Here is a 13,579-nt window from a genome sequence, read left to right as displayed (position 1 = left end):
CGTGGTTATACAAGAAGTCAATTGCAAGGCTATCGAACCAGCATCAGGAACCTTAAGTTCCCATTTGGTCTTTCATCACAAGAGCTTTGAATCGCAGTGGGAATCGATGTCCAGTTCTGGATGCAAGAGGAATGTGGGATCAGACTGTTTTTGTTAGCAAATAGAAGCCAAGTGCATTATTTATATATTTTTTTTTTTTGTGACTAACACTGGGCAGTGCTCAGTCTGCTCGTGTTCCTAAGTCTTTGCATGAAAATGAATCTCTGAGATAATCAGATTTTATTTCTAGTGTCTAATCAATGCTCAGGGCTTTGTGGTTTAATTACTAGAATAATTGTTTGCTGAAAACACAGTTCAATATCTATTTTTTCCTTTAAAGGTCAGCTCCATCATTTTGATTTCCAACCATTTAGTACTTTATTGATCTTTATGTCATTTCATGATGAGTGCAGCATCTTGCCAGCTGAAATAAAAACTTGAAATAAGAAAAATATGTTCTTTTTCTTAAATACAAAGAGTGGAAAAGACCCTATTTCATCCTTGCTTGCTGCAGGCAAATCCTTTCTACAGTGTCCCCTGGAAAAAATGATCCTGAATATTGCGCTTGTTCTTTATGGAAGGAAGAAAGCAAACCAAGAATCTTTTTGGAGCCTGATTAATATCAGACAAACTGAAGCACTGAAAGAAATTTTGCAGTTTAGCTGCTGATCCTTTAAAGCAGATAAGGCTGCGGGCTCTATCAGGAGGACATGAAGGTCTATGTGGCTTGCATTTAGAGAAGGCTGAATGAGTTGAGTAGCCGCACGGAGAAATGCCCTTCTCCTCTCTGTGGAGGGGAAAATCACAGCTTCAGCTGGAGATTTGGAAGGCATTTAGTCAAATAACAGTGACCCTTGTTTTGCTGCGGTCCTGCAGCAGAAAGGAGATGCTGTTTATCAGAGGGATGCGTGAGGTGCTCTCCATCTGCAGCTTCTCTGGCTTTTTCACTCCTCCCATCACAGCCACTTGACATTTCGTTTTAATTTGCAAAAAATGTATCTGTCTCTCCCAGATTATGGGGAAGGGTACTGGGTTATGGAGCGGAAAATAGGCTTGTTGAAAAATGGGCATTAAAGGGTAGCGTGGGACCAATTTCCATTCCATGTTCTTTTTCTACGAATATATGGGGTCAAATCCTTCAGGGGGAGTCTGGGCAAAACCACTGGTGGTTTCAGGGGGACTTGGTGCCAGAAAGAGCTAAAAGATTGGCTTAATGTAAGTGCAAAGATCCCTCAACCATTTCTGCAGCCTGGCTCCTGGTGTTGTCAGATGGCAGAGCTTCCCCACCGCTGCAGAGCGGCTCCGCACCGTTACTTATCTGGCTTTGTTTTCTCTGATCCCCAAGATGACTCGGGCAGATTGCAAACACAACACAGAGCCCGTGGAAGGCAGGAAGAATTTATGGGCTGCGTCCTTGGCTGCTGTAAATCGGGAAATGGCCAGCAAAGGATCTCAGCCTACCTTGAAGCATTTTAAAAAACCTCTCGTTAAGGTTGGGATGTGCTTCCTATGGAAGGGTGATGCTTCCCCCATCAGGCATTGCCCTGTAAATCTGCACATGCCTGTGGCTTACCTGGCAATAATTAACCCATGCCAATCATTAAATCTGTTGGATCTATATTCTGTTGTATTATCAAGAACTATCTTGGAAACTTTACCAAATTGTAACTGTTTGGACTGAAATTTTTCCATGGTGCTTGCCCCGGACTTTTAAAGAAAATTTTAGCTAAAGGAGTTCACCGGCTCCAGTGTATGAAGAGAGGGGAAAAAATAAGCCATCAATAATTCTTTTACCAGAGACCTCTGAGAAAAAAAAGTAATAGGCAATTAGAAGTGGTATCCTGCAGAACATGCAAAATGGGGTGTTTCTTTACTCATGAGCCTTGACTTTGCAGATTTAATAACCTCTTTAAGATAGTTTTTGTGTGCTACTTATTTACATACCACTATCCAAATATTACTACTTAAAAGCAGCAATTGAAGAACCACGTGTCCTATGAAGGAAAACCTTCATGGGCTTTTCCAGTGCTTTTTTTCAGGGCAATAATCCATCTCTAGAGAGTTTTTGCTAATCCCTGCACTCTGAATTCTTCTAAAATTTTGCCACTCAGCCACCCAGCTGAAGTCCCTCTGTGGGTCCTCCTTCTCCAGCCCAAATCATGGTGGGCTGGGATGGACTTGTGCAGGTGCCCTCATTGCTCGCTGCAAGGACCAGGTGAGTCCTAATAACCCCCCACTCCCGTGACCCAGAGAATTGATTTAAAATCTCCAAAGAGCAATAAGAGGAACCCCAAATGGCTTGAAAGTTCTACCTCTGCTTCCCTTGGAGAAGAGCTGAAGAAGAAATGTGGCGTGAGACCTTCTGGCATGTCTTGGAAGCCCTTGGGACCCAAGTCAGGGTTTGCTCTCTGTTGTGTCTCATCCAAGGGGACCCAGAGGTTGTAGTTTGAATGGATATTTTCACCATTGCCAGTGAGACCAGGCTGTGTTTGCTTTCACCCTCAGGATATTAGATCTTGCAGTTGTGGCACTTTCATGTTGTAGAGCAACCGTTGCATTTTAGGTCTTTTTAGGAGTTTTTAAGGTATTTCTCTTTCTCTCCTTGGTTCAGTCAGACTAATGGTTCAGAGGCTGGAATACAGAGGGAGGGACAGAGATAATATCACAGTCAGAGCAGGAATCAGGCAGTTTCTGTGTGCAATAAGTCACAATACATGTCAATAGTGGTATTGTGTGCCCTTCGTTCTAGGTCCTCTGGCTTCATCGCAGTGATGGTTCCTCCTTCATCCTTACCCATCTTGTCTCTATGCTTTGCACCTTCCCCAGGTGAAACTTTCTGTTTGGAAATATCTGGGCAATTTGGTGCAGGAGCTGGAGGCTCTATGTGAAGCATCGGAGTTGCTCATATGTCTGTACCCAGCAGAAGAGAAGGGATTCTTCAGAGGAGAAGTCAGACCCGAAGTGGGGTTGGTGACATTGTGCAGGTGCCAGTCTCTCTCTCAATGACTCTGGGAGTTGAAGGTAGATAGACTTTTAATTTGGGCATCTCAGATAAGTGCCTGAAGTTTGATGGGATATACTTTAAGTCTTGCAGTTTTTCCCCTTTCAGGTGATGACATGCATTTTGCAGAGGAGGAGGTGTATCTACAAGTGGCAGAGCCAGCTGGCAGCTAAGGCATCCCAGTTCAATTTTTAGGACTCCTTTATGTTCCAAATCCTTTATGGGCACTGTGAGTATGTCGTGAATGAAAGCTGTTGCACATGAACATTTTCAGCCTACAAGAAAACCCATTAGCTAAAGCAGGGCAGGTTCTTGCTGCTGGTAGAGTCCGTGTGTTGCTCTAGGAGCTGTGCCAGGGCAGAGTGGTGGAGAACCTGGTCCAGAGGAGGTGTTGCTGTTTCCATAAGCAAGGTTTGCATTTCCTCTCCCAGAGCACACCCAGCTTTTGGACACGGTGTGAGCCAGTAAATGTTTAATCGTACAGCAAATTGTGGCAGCTGATTCACAGCAACATCCTGCTGATGCCTTTTGCTCTCAGGATACCAAGAGGTTTTCTACCTTGGCTTTGTTTTAACATCTTGTGCCTCTCTGGGATCACTTAGGGAGAAACAGATAGTTTGTCTCCGCCAACTAGTGTTTTGAAGGCAGCATGGAAGAACTGAGTTTATGGAGAAAGGCAAAAACAGAAGCTCAGCAAGTGGCTACACGGTGTGGGCAGATCAAGGAGAAAAACAACTTAAAAAGTGCAAGGGAAAAGGAAATGGAGAGACCTGACCTAATGCCATGGGGAAGGCAGTCCCAAAAGGATTGATAAGGTCAAGGAAGGAGTTACGAAGCTTACTTTAGTTTCTGCTTTCTGTGCGAGCGTGTTGAGTTGTCCTCCCACGTCTCCCCTCTCTGAAGAGGGTCAGTCACGGCAGGTGGTAGTGTACAGCCAGGCTTGGGTTGGAGCTGGGGCAGATAGGGAAAAGGTTGTAGTCAGTACAATTAACATATGAGAAAGTTGCTTGGTAACTATTAAAATTCACTTTGTTAATTCAAAGTTTGCCCTACTGAAATTTTTTTTCCTGAAAATATCAATAGTAATTGTCAGTTTGACATTTGTTTGATTCTCTGGCCATTTGAGTCTCCTTGAGTTGGGCATGGGGGGGGGAATGTATTCATCAAAATTCCCATCAAGTAGGTATAGTTTTTTCTTCTGGAATTAAAAATGTGCCACCTTGCAGCCAAGTGCCATTTTCTGTATTATTTATTTGTGCTGGTAAGTAAATTGGCAATTGTGCTTTTTAAGGAAAAGGAGGTGATGCAGCCGTGTGCCATTAACTTGTCAGAGCTGAGCAGATGAAACACAGGGCATTTCTGCAAAATTGCTCTCACTAGTCTCATTTAAAAGAAAGCCTCACCTGTAAGAGAAGGGGATGAAATCTAACATAATAGGGCAGGTTGCTTGGTGTAGATAGACTGATTTAAAGTCATCCATCATTTCTTTATTTTTCACACTTTAACTGGCTCTCCTTTGTGGGAACAAGGAATACAGCTTGGGAATTGTGCGTGTGGGTGAGGGAAGAGGAGAACTAACTATAGCAAATCTCTTGCTCAAACGTACGTAACAGAGATTGAAGGGTGCTTGAGAGGACAGTAACATCCCGTTTTCTCACTGCAGAGGCTCACCCAGGAGCTGCTCTGGCAGTGGGATCTCCAGCAAAGTCTAACCCTCAAGGATGAAGGTTACTCCTCCTGACCACCACCAGTTCTTAGCTGGTGAAGAAGCAGGGCCAAACCCAGCCATTTCATGATGGGGAACGGGAAGAGCAGGGAAGTGGCCGGGCATGGAAGAAGTGAATTAATTTGTTCTTGGGCAAATTATCCTTGGGAAAAAGGTGGTGGCAAAGCTGTGCTGAGCTGCATTGGCTGCGAGGTCAGTTATGTTTCACTGTACCATGACCTACAGAAAGCCTTCTCCTTCCGTATTTACAATTTCCACTCTTGCAAACCTGCTGAGCTGGCCTTTTTCTGCCTTGCAACTGGGCAGGGGTGGGACAAAGCCACCCTTTGTAGCCATGGGTGGGACAAAGACCTTGTCCTGGCCAGGGGAAGGCAGAGAAAACCCAAAAGCAAGCGTTGCCAGTGCTCAAAAAGAGATGCTCTGTTTGCTCCTTGGCTCCATCCATCTTTGCCTCCAGCCTCTTGTCTGACCCACAGATCGCTTGCGGTGGGGACTGTCATCTGCTGCAGTCCTTAAACAGCTTCTCTGATTCCTGAGGTAGGGATGTCTCTGATCTCAGACAGACGTGGAAGCAATTAACAGTAGCCACTAGATCAAAATCTTTTCATGCCTTCAGCATATTGGGGTGACTGATGTTTCCTGATTTCTCAGAATGAAGCTCGGTGCAGCTCTCTCAGCCTAATGCATTTGAAGAATTACAGATGCAATGGTCAAGTCAGGTTACCTGAGCTCCAGCTTAACCGTAAAACCGTCTTTCAGCCCTTTTCTCAGCCCTTTGGGGAGTGTATAGGACCTTGGATGCCATGTTTTCACCACTGGTCTGATGGTCACAGTGGAGAATTATTAAAAGGAAAGGTGCTGGATGTACCTTCATCAGTATCAAGATGAAGTTGTGGAATGAAGATGTAAAATGCTGGATTTGAAAATCCAGCGAGATGCACGGGGCAGAGCGATAACGTGCTGGTTTTGCCATGGAAAACCAGAATTGCTTTAGATGATGGTTTAAAAAGAGAATAGGATTAAAACAAGCTGATAAGATGAAACTAAAGTGACAAGATAAAGCAGCAGTGCATCCAAGGGGGGAAGGGGGAGGCAGAAATGATGGCAAGAGGGTATGAATTATTGATTGAAATCTCCACCAGAAGGTAAAGTCTTTGCATTTTCTTATCTGAGAAGGGAGAGAATGAACGAGAAGTGAACAGAATTATTAAGCAGCTTTATCATCGCATTCGAGTGGATAATTAGGCAATTAGGATTACTAAAAGTTGGCAAAGCATGAAGCCCAGAGGACTTGTGCTCCTGATTTCAGCGGGGGGTGGTGAGGGAAGTGGGGAAAAGCCTTTGGGGAGAGATTTGATGTTGTGTTATGGTGGGGTTTCAAGGCAGAGCCCCCCTCTGGCACCCAGCGAGTGTCCAGAGCAAAAGGGGGTTCAAGAGACCTGACCAGTAAAGAAGGAATGATCTGAAGGTGGACAGTTCTCTGAACAGCAACAAGAAGTGAGATCATGAGTGAAGGCACCCAATAAGGGTTGAGGGAAGGAGAGCACAGCTGGTAACGGTACATGTGGAACCACTTTTCTCCGTGGTGGGGATGCAGAGTACCCATGGGAGTTACTGCGTAGTTAAAATTTCGAGTGCTTTTTCCAGATCTTTGGCCTTAGTGAACATCCCCCTCGTTTCAGGTGAGTTGTTTGCAGCAAGGCTTTGCAGGGCCATAAGCTGAGGGTGCTGTGAAATCTGTGAACAGAGCACCAAGAGGTCAGACTCTGGTCTAGGAGGACAGTGTCAGACTGATTTAGCCTTGCAGTGAATATGGTCTGTCATGATACCTTACTTTAATTTTCTTTGGTCAGAAGTGACAAATACTGGATTTTTCCCTGATGTGAATCATGCAAACGATTTGTTGTCAGAAGATCTTCCCAGCTGAACTTGGAGGCAGCTCCCAAGCCTCTTCTGCTTTGATTCTCCATTGTAAATTATATCTCACCCCCTTTGTAAAGAGGAGCTCTGCAAAAACCAAATGAGCAGCCAGGGGAAACTCGCTGAGTCTGTTCGTGTTGGGGGTACAAAGATGTAGGACACAGTGGAAAGGAGAAAGATGGGAACACAAGAGCCATCTCTCACAAGGGGTTTTTTGGATTTATGGGGTTGAAGAGTTCGGTGGTGAGAGGAGATGTTGGAACATCCAGTGCCATGTACCACAGACCCTCAAATGTCACCTGCTGCCTCTCTTAAGCCTTCAGCCTGCATCTGGCAAAACCCAGACTTTTCTAAAAGTTTTTACTCATGGGGCTTTTTGACTGTCCCTTTGAACCAGGTTCCTCCAAGGAAGGGCCAGGCAGGCAGCGCGGGCTGCTGCTTACCTCTGCAAATTAGCCCAACTTCTTTAGTTAGCTTCTTAATAGCTGGCTGCACATTTTCAAGGGGAAAGCTGGGTAAAAATGACTAAAAATAGCACGGTGCCTCTGTAACTGTCTGAATTCATCCTGGGCTGCTCTGACGCCAGTGCTGGACAACCCTGCTCCTCCTTCGTGCTCCTGACCTGCTTAATTTTAAGCTATAGGTTATTTAAAATGAATTTACAGAGAAGCAGACATTATATAAGTCACTGGGGAAATGTCAGGTTATGTATGTAGTTTTTGAAGTGCTCTGCACTCATCTAACTCAGCTCCCCATCAAACCAAGGGATCAAAATTAAGCCAAGGCAGAGAGTTTGGACTAGTTGCCATCCTTAAAATGCCATGGAAGACGAGCCAGCATTGCAGACACTTGTTAGTAATTTCATACCCAGGGACCGTTGTCATTTGTTCAGGACACTCGATCAGGAAAGGAAAAAAAAAAAAAGGAGATGATGAAAAATCCATGGACTAGAGTATTTGTTGCTATTTGTTTGCTTGGCCTCAATGGCAAGTCCCCTAGTGTTTTTGGAAAGAGTTACATTTTTATGAGGAGGTGCCATCTGCAATGTTCCTCTTCCAAGACCAAGTTCAGAATATTAATTATAGATAATGATGCATAATTAGAGCCTGAATTTCAGAATTAATTGATGGTAGCCATTTAGCGTGGATATCAATTCTAACTTGAAAAAGTGCTTTATCTCCTACCAGCACCCCGTAGCATCCACATATGGGTAAATAATTGGAGCAGTAAGCGCTTGGTTTTAATGACACAGTGGCTTGTCATTTCCTCAAAGGTCTTAAAACAGTTTTGTCCATTAGTGACATTAAAAGTATGAGAATCTGGTGCTCCTTGACTTGTCATGGCCCCAGCCTGACCAGAGACAGAGCCAGGATGTCCAGGACCATGGCTGCAGCTGCTCCGTGCTCTCCACTTCTGCCCAGGAGAGCTTGACCTGCTGCTGCCACACACATTGAAAGGCCAGCCAGGTTTTTGACCTCCTGCTGCCTTAACTTCCCGAATTTGGGACCATTACTTTCCTCTGGCACAGGTGAGGGGCTGTCACTCAGCCAGCCAGAGAGGCGTCCAGTCTGGAGGAGAAATCACCTTGGGTTGTTTTTTTCTGTGGCTTAGGCTGGTTCACAAAGGTGTCTGATGTGTGTTACAAGGCTGAAAACAAGATTGGTTGTAATAATAAGGAATTGTACAAAGAGTAAGTAAAGAATTGTCCTGTAGTGTGTGTGGGTCCCAATGGACGTGCTGCTGTTGTTTTGTAGAGCAGAGGGGAACGAAGCCAGAATTTGTGTTCGTTGAAAATAGGTAGTAAAATATTATTAGATCAGCCCCTGCCTCTGACTTGTCAGAAATACTCCAGAGTTAATTACTACTTTAGAGACACTGTCTTTGAGCTGCAAGGAAGTGGATCGACTGTTGGCAAGATCACCAACCCTGTGTAATTATTGTGAAAGACACGTAAAAATAGGCTTTGTGCTTAGCTTGAGTTGGGGCCAACCGAGCATCACAGCAGCTTTAAGTGGCTGTGCACGCACAGCATGTGTACCTGTGTGGCTGTCACATGTACACTGTGATTTTGAAGCTGGGGCTGTTACTGTGTGGCCGTGAGTCACCATCACCACTCCTCCTGGGAGCCTGGAATAAAATACATTCAGCACGAGAGTCGTGAGAAGGCTCTCTGGCAAGAATTTTGGGATGAATGCCTTTGGTTTGCAATATTTGTGTTTTTAAGTGAATTTTCCCAGTGTTTGGTCTCTCCCATACCTGTCAGCAAGGCAGCAGCGTAGGGGCTCTCCTTGAAAGTCTAGGTGATGTTTAGAGACAGTGTTTGTTTTAGGGTTACATCTAGAAACCCAGCTGAGAAACCAGGGGAACCATGTGTTTCCTTCCTCTCTGGTATTACATGGGGAGTGACATTCAAGGCACACAGGCTCGCACTGGCAGAGGATGATGGTGATGGCACCTTCATGAATTGAGTTTACTATGGTTTAGACCGTGCAGGATGGGACTAATGGTGGGATGAGTTGATAAAAGTAGACCTCTTGTCCTCTTCTAGTGCTGTGGGTGTGTGTCTTCTCGATTACTCCTTTTTTTACTTAGCTACCTGTCAGAAATAAGTGGGTTTGCATGTACGTGCCTGTGCCTGTTTCACACTTTTTCACCCCTAGGGATCCTTCTGTTTGGAAAGCGTTACGTTAGTAATAGTTAAAAGGGGAGCATTCAAGTCATTTTGAACTTGTTAAAATACAGTAATGCTGATGTCTGGGCTAAGTCTTGTTACTTCCTGGCTGCTGTGCTTCTCTGTATTGTATCTGAGACATAAAAAGGCCATTTACTGGTGGCCCTACTGCTGCGCCCTCCCCGCTCACTGTAAGGCTCTCATTTCAGTGGGGTGGTTACTCTGAGTGGGACACGTGCATGTGCCAACAGGCAGGCTCTGACACTGCTAATGCAAGCTTTGAAGGGAGCTTCTACGAGAAAGTAGGCTTGGAAATAGGGTCTCACTCCATAAATGGTGTGTTACATCTGGGATATAATGTATTAAAGGCTGAGGGACTTGGGCCTTTTTAGTCTGGAGAAGAGAAGACTGAGGGAGACCAGGTTGCTCAAGGCCCCATCCAGCCTGGCCTTGAACCCCTCCAGGGATGGGGCATCCACAACTTCCCTGGGCAACCTGTTCCAGTGTCTCACCACCCTCAGAGTAAAAAATTTCTTCCTGAGATCTAATCTGAATCTTTTTTCTTCCAAGGATAATAAAAACCTCTAGGCTGCCCAGAGAGGTGGTGGAGTCTCCTTCTCTGGAGACATTCAAACCCTGCCTGGACACTTTCCTGTGCAACCTGTTCTAGGTGGACCTGCTTTGGCAGGGGGTTGGACTAGATGATCTCCAGAGGTCCCTTCCAACCCCATGGGATTCTGTGATTCTGTATTCTGGAGGCATCTCCTTGTGCCTCCCAGAGAAACAGAGATCCTTGACCAGGGCTTAAAACACAGTTGCCATACACTGAAAACCCCCCAACATTTAACTGTTTGCTTGCCTCTTACCTGTGAGCAGGAATTGGTTAAAATATTAGTGGATATCTCAAAGGCTGGGACTTTTGCCTTCGGTGCAGCGCAGACGAATCCACTCACCTGTGGAGTTAATGGGTCGTGCACCCACTGCTAAGCCTTTGCAGTTCTTTGAGATGAGCTGAATATTTCACCCTAAAGTACATGCCGTTAAAGACTTGTAATTCTCAGGTATGATATTTGACCTGACTTAACATTAACTGTTAGGAAGCGAAAGTCCCTATGATGGCAGCATAAATTGACTTGATTTAGTAATTTAGCACCCACAATACTATCCCAGTCCTCACGTGTTATCTGGTGACTTCCCAGAGCAGGCAGTGGCTGCTTCCAGAAAAGCAAGGGAATAAAAGACAGGGAATAATACTTTCTTAAGCATCGTTGCAGGCTATGCCAAATAGAGGGAGGAACGTCTATGTGGAGGAGGCCAGTGGAAGGAGGTAGCCATGCTGTCAGGTTTTCTCCTTGTCTGGCATTCCACTGTGTGTATGGGAAGTGCTGGTTAAAAACCTGAAATAATTGGTTTTTATCTTCCTCTTTTAGTCACTCTGAAGATGTGAATCGCACAGGCAACTCACTTGAAGAGTTTCTCTTGTTGATTTGCTGCATTTGCTTTTTTTCATGAATGGGAAGAGAGGAAATCTAATGAAAAGTGTTATCAGCTTGTCAAGTTAATTAGTGTCTATTTTAATACTATCATTATCATTTGTTACTAATTAATATAACGTAAGTAACATGATTACAGCTTTTTTTTTTGTCTTATTTTTCAGTGAGAAGCTGGATGGAGAAGCTGAAAGATAAGGTAGGAGTCTCTGTTTTGATTACTTTAAAAGCAAACCCATTTTTACTTGCAGGAACAAACTCTTGTCACTGGAGTTAATTATCTCTACAAAGACAATTGAGAAGGGGCTTAAAATTTTCTCTGGGAGGCAAGGAACCAGATGCTGCTGTTGTATGGAGTGGTGTAAACCCACAGTACATCCCTGTTGATTAGTAACTAAGAGCAGGAGGAGGGACAGCAGTATTGGGTAGGCTTCTCTGCACTAGAAAATCACTTTCTCTTCAGACTTTCCGAGTTACTTTTTTATATTGCCCTGTAACTTAACTCCACCCCTTTTCTCTAAGTCCTAAGCTTGGTTCTAGATCCAAGATCAAGAGGATCTCGTGGTCCTCTCTGGTGAGAGGCTGCGTGCTGTGCCACCACTTCTCGATGAGACCTTTCTTGCCTCCACCTGCAAGAAGAGCTGCAAATTCTTGGGAGGAAAAAGAGCAAACACAGGAAGACTGAAAAAAATAACAGACCCTGATCTTTTCTCCCTGGCGTTGCAGGGTGATGGTGCATGGAACTAAGCATTGTTCCAGCCACAGGCAGTGATGGCTTTTTAGGCTCTGCTGCCCTAGGGCAAATATTAACATTTTGAAACGGTTGTGAAGCCTTCCAAATGTTGTGTTGATGACAGCAAAGCCATGAAGGTAGAAATGAGGTGACAGTAGTGTTTTAAGATAAGAACATTTTATGACTCAACAGGGCTTGAAAATTCTTGAGCAGGATCAGAGTCAATAGACCCCAAAAAGCCACCACAAGGAGTAATGACTTGATAGAAACTCCAGCCCCTGAAAATACATCTCTAAGCTTAAGTAGGTTGTCACCCAGTGAGCCCAGCCTTCCCACGTGATCCCTACCAAATTTCAGCAGCACCTTATCATCAAGCCTGAACAGAGAGACGGGGTCTGGGTGTCTGTTTTCCAGAACTGGGGAGTGGAAGGGTTTAAGGTGGGTTCCTGCCCAGCGCTCGTTGAGTTGCTTTTCTGCCTACAATAGGAAGGAGGCATGTCTAGTACGAGCGATGCTCGTAGCAGAGCACCTTGGCCTGGGATTCAGCCAGAGCGAATGCTGAGAGGACAGAGAATGGTTTTCCTGACAAAGGTAAAAGGCAGTTGGGTGCCTGGAGTGAATGTAGCATGCACGGGTCACCTGCTCATGCCAGACTGGCCTGAGCCAGCACAACACGAGTGTGGGGGCATCAGGCATCTTCTCACCAAAGCCCTAGCTTTTACTTCTTTCCTCTGGGCACCTTGTTGGCTACCTCTGTCCTTCCCCACGTTGCAGAGGTGGCTGTGTGCATCTTCCAGTCTCCAACAGAGTTGCTCTGTAGAGCCTGAACCTCTTGCAGGTAGATGTTGAGCTGCATGGCAGTGACCAGCACAAGCACTGGTGTAACTGGGGATGTGCAAGTGTCCACTTCAGAGAGATTCAGCCCCAAGCCATCTCCTTCCTTTGGGGAACGGCAGGTGTGTGGAGGCAAATCTTTTACCTTGTTCACATTTTCCCTTAGAAAAGCCCAAGAAAAACCACTCCCTGATCCCCCATGGAATGCTGGTGAACCACACCACTCCCAAATAAACCCGCTCACCCCTTTTCTTCCTCTTCCTTGATGAGTGTATCAGCACCAGTCATAATATGTGCCCCTCTCATTTGCTGTTGGCAGAGCCCTCTCCTCTCTATTTTTCAATCCCCTCATCCAGAAGAGTATCCTGGCATGTGACGGCCCCATCCCCAAGAGATGTGTCCTCCTGTGTCTGTCAGGGCTGCCGTGCCGGGAGAGGGAAGGGTGTGGGGAGTGTGGGACCAGAAGCATGGATCAGTGACAAATTTATGTCCAGTCTCCTGCAAACACTGTTCAAATGTTGCATTTGGCATGCTGAATAATGGACATGAGGTTCCTCTGAAGTCCTGTGTTGCTGTTATCTCAAGTCCAGCAGAGCCAGGAAGGTTGTGGCCATGGATTGGGTATATTAAAAGCATCTCTAGGACCTGAAAAAGAGCTACATCTTCCCCATGGGCAAGGGATGAAAATGTGGCTTTGGAGCAGGCTGTGAAATGGGGTTTCCTCTCAGGCAAGTGCAGAAGCCCTCATGAGTTGGGTTGCGTGACACAGAAGGGCTGGGAGAACAGGTCCTGGATCTGCTTCCCATTGCAAGCATTTGGGGTAGAAATGGTTGGTCCAGCTGTTGGGGGAAGCCTGTAAAAGGGAAAAGGCATGATAAAGGCTCATGGATGTGCTCAGGAGTTCATTGTGTTAAAACTAGTGATTTCTGCTATGGAAACTCAGCTGGGCAGCAGCTAAAATGCCATTTCCAGTCTCCCCTCACCACCCACGCCAGCACCAAAGTTCCAGAAATAGAAAAACCCACGCTGTGCTAATTAGGTCACCCAATTAAGGCACCCTAATTGCCTCGCAGAGATACAGTCTTTTTAGCTGTGTTCTCACTAACCTCCTTTTTCGAGAAAGGGGGTGCAGACACACAGCCCCCCTCCAGGCACCTGTGCTGAG

At 45.5% G+C, this 13,579-nt stretch overlaps 1 protein-coding gene across 2 annotated transcripts in view; it reads left to right on the top strand.

The window, feature by feature from the left end:
- LOC106890936 (chromosome unknown open reading frame, human C14orf37) overlaps positions 1–13,579 on the top strand; it is a 71,732-nt gene that overhangs the window by 40,488 nt on the left and 17,665 nt on the right. For both annotated transcript variants that reach the window (XM_014947072.1, XM_014947074.1), the window contains exon 5: positions 11,015–11,046. In XM_014947072.1, coding sequence (XP_014802558.1) covers positions 11,015–11,046 — 32 coding nt within the window. The remainder of the gene's footprint in view (positions 1–11,014; positions 11,047–13,579) is intronic.

Source organism: Calidris pugnax, unplaced genomic scaffold (assembly GCF_001431845.1).
Source record: "Calidris pugnax isolate Ruff unplaced genomic scaffold, ASM143184v1 scaffold127, whole genome shotgun sequence".
Classification (NCBI taxonomy): Eukaryota; Metazoa; Chordata; class Aves; order Charadriiformes; family Scolopacidae; genus Calidris; species Calidris pugnax.
Note: the sequence above shows the minus strand (reverse complement) of the source record. Positions and strands in the feature narration are given on the sequence as shown.